This window comes from Buceros rhinoceros, unplaced genomic scaffold (genome assembly GCF_000710305.1).
Source record: "Buceros rhinoceros silvestris isolate BGI_N320 unplaced genomic scaffold, ASM71030v1 scaffold10737, whole genome shotgun sequence".
NCBI classification, from domain to species: Eukaryota; Metazoa; Chordata; class Aves; order Bucerotiformes; family Bucerotidae; genus Buceros; species Buceros rhinoceros.
The window spans coordinates 25,641-27,287 of NW_010423960.1; the positions used below are offsets into that span (position 1 = coordinate 25,641).

At 42.0% G+C, this 1,647-nt stretch overlaps 1 protein-coding gene across 1 annotated transcript in view; it reads right to left on the bottom strand.

The window, feature by feature from the left end:
* SH3BP2 (SH3-domain binding protein 2) overlaps positions 1-79 on the bottom strand; it is a 17,021-nt gene extending 16,942 nt beyond the window's left edge. Inside the window, exon 1 of the mRNA XM_010140609.1 lies at positions 3-79. Within this exon, the coding sequence (XP_010138911.1) occupies positions 3-79 (77 nt within the window). The remainder of the gene's footprint in view (positions 1-2) is intronic.
* Positions 80-1,647: the final 1,568 nt, after the last annotated feature.

Here is a 1,647-nt window from a genome sequence, read left to right on the forward strand (position 1 = left end):
GCCTGCTGACAGTTTCACCGAATGATTGTTTCCTTTGTGATGACAAAGCCATTAATAACTTGGGACCCCTCTCAGGCATGACAGGAGCATCTCCGCACTTCTCCCCGCTCTGTATTATAAGGTTGAAAAGGACTGTGATAGCTGCTGTACACTCCACACACAAAAGGAAAAGAAACCCTGCCCCAGCTGCTTGTGCATCCGAGCTGCTTTGTGGCCAAAAGGGACGCCTAGGCAATGACTTGTTTCCTTTGTTACTTCCTGTTTCCCCCAGCGTTAGTGGGCAGCACTGTCTTTGTCAGATTTCCCAACTTCCCAGAGAGGTTATAAATCAAACCCTGCATACCTCAAACAGACAGTGAGCCAGAAAGAGGAGGGGATTTTCTAGGGCTCACTTGTTTCCTACTCACCTTTCAATCAGCCTCTTTCCCATAGGAGGAAAAAAAAGTAGCTCTTTTTTCTTGAGTGTACTCAGGCTCTCACACCCGCAGAGGCACAGCTCAGAAATGCTGCCTGTGCTTCAGGTACTTGCATTGCACCACAGAACTATGAGAAGTATTTCATCTGTTTTCTCCCCCGTAGCTGGAGCTTCTCCTTCCCTCTTCAACCCAAGAAATCAAAAATAGCTATTCTGAAAGATTATGCAGCATGTATGTGCTTTAGAGCAAGTCTTGCCTGTACGTTTGATTCTACACAAACCACAAAAGACAATAAAATTCTAATCCAAGAGGCTCACAACGCAAGGGCTGCAACTCTACAGAACAAGTATCAACAACTGATGATGAATAAATGCCCCTGATTTACACTTGTTTTCATCTGGAGCTCTTAAAGGGATTCAAGTAACTTAACAGGATTCAATTCCACTGACTTTGTCTGGAATTAACCACCACCCTGAGCTAGAAAGGTCAAATAAGACAAAAACAAGTAGCAAGTTTCAGAATGATGGACAAAACCTAAATGTGTAACTATGCCAAGTAAAGCTTCCTTCACGTGGTTTTGGGGAAATGGACATGAAACTGTACTCCACAAGAAGAGGAAAAGTTTCTATATAATGTCTTTTCTTTTTGTAAACTACCCAACAGGCAGAGAAGAAAACAACATTCCAGATACCAGCCACAGCAGTATCAGCTAGAAAAGCAATTCTCAGTCTTCACCACAGGGCACTCCTTTGCACTCCTTCCACAGGCAGGCAGTACGGGAAGGGGAAACTAACCATACATACCACACAACTGTTGCTAGCTGAAAGGATCAGCATATCCTTGCTGATATTACAATGCTCTTTAATAAGAGTCAATACCCAGTTGTCTCAGTGTCTTAATTAACAAACGTTTCCCACGGAAAAGATGTAAAGGGAATTACATCTCGGCAGTTTGTGAATTACATTCACTTGCTTTATCTGCTACACCACCAGTTACTGATTTAGAATTTAAGCATTAACACCCAATGCTTTAAAGCAATCTGTCCTCCCTCAGTTCTTGGCTATCTAAGCATACTCTAAGCTTGCATTACCATATTTGCAACCTTATCTCTAATCTACGTCAGTAAAAAAGCTACTGTCAAAATGACAACATTTGAGTACATGTAACTCTGGGGGAAAAAAAAAAAAAACAAAAAACAAAAAACAAACCCCAAACATTTCGTCTTTCCCTC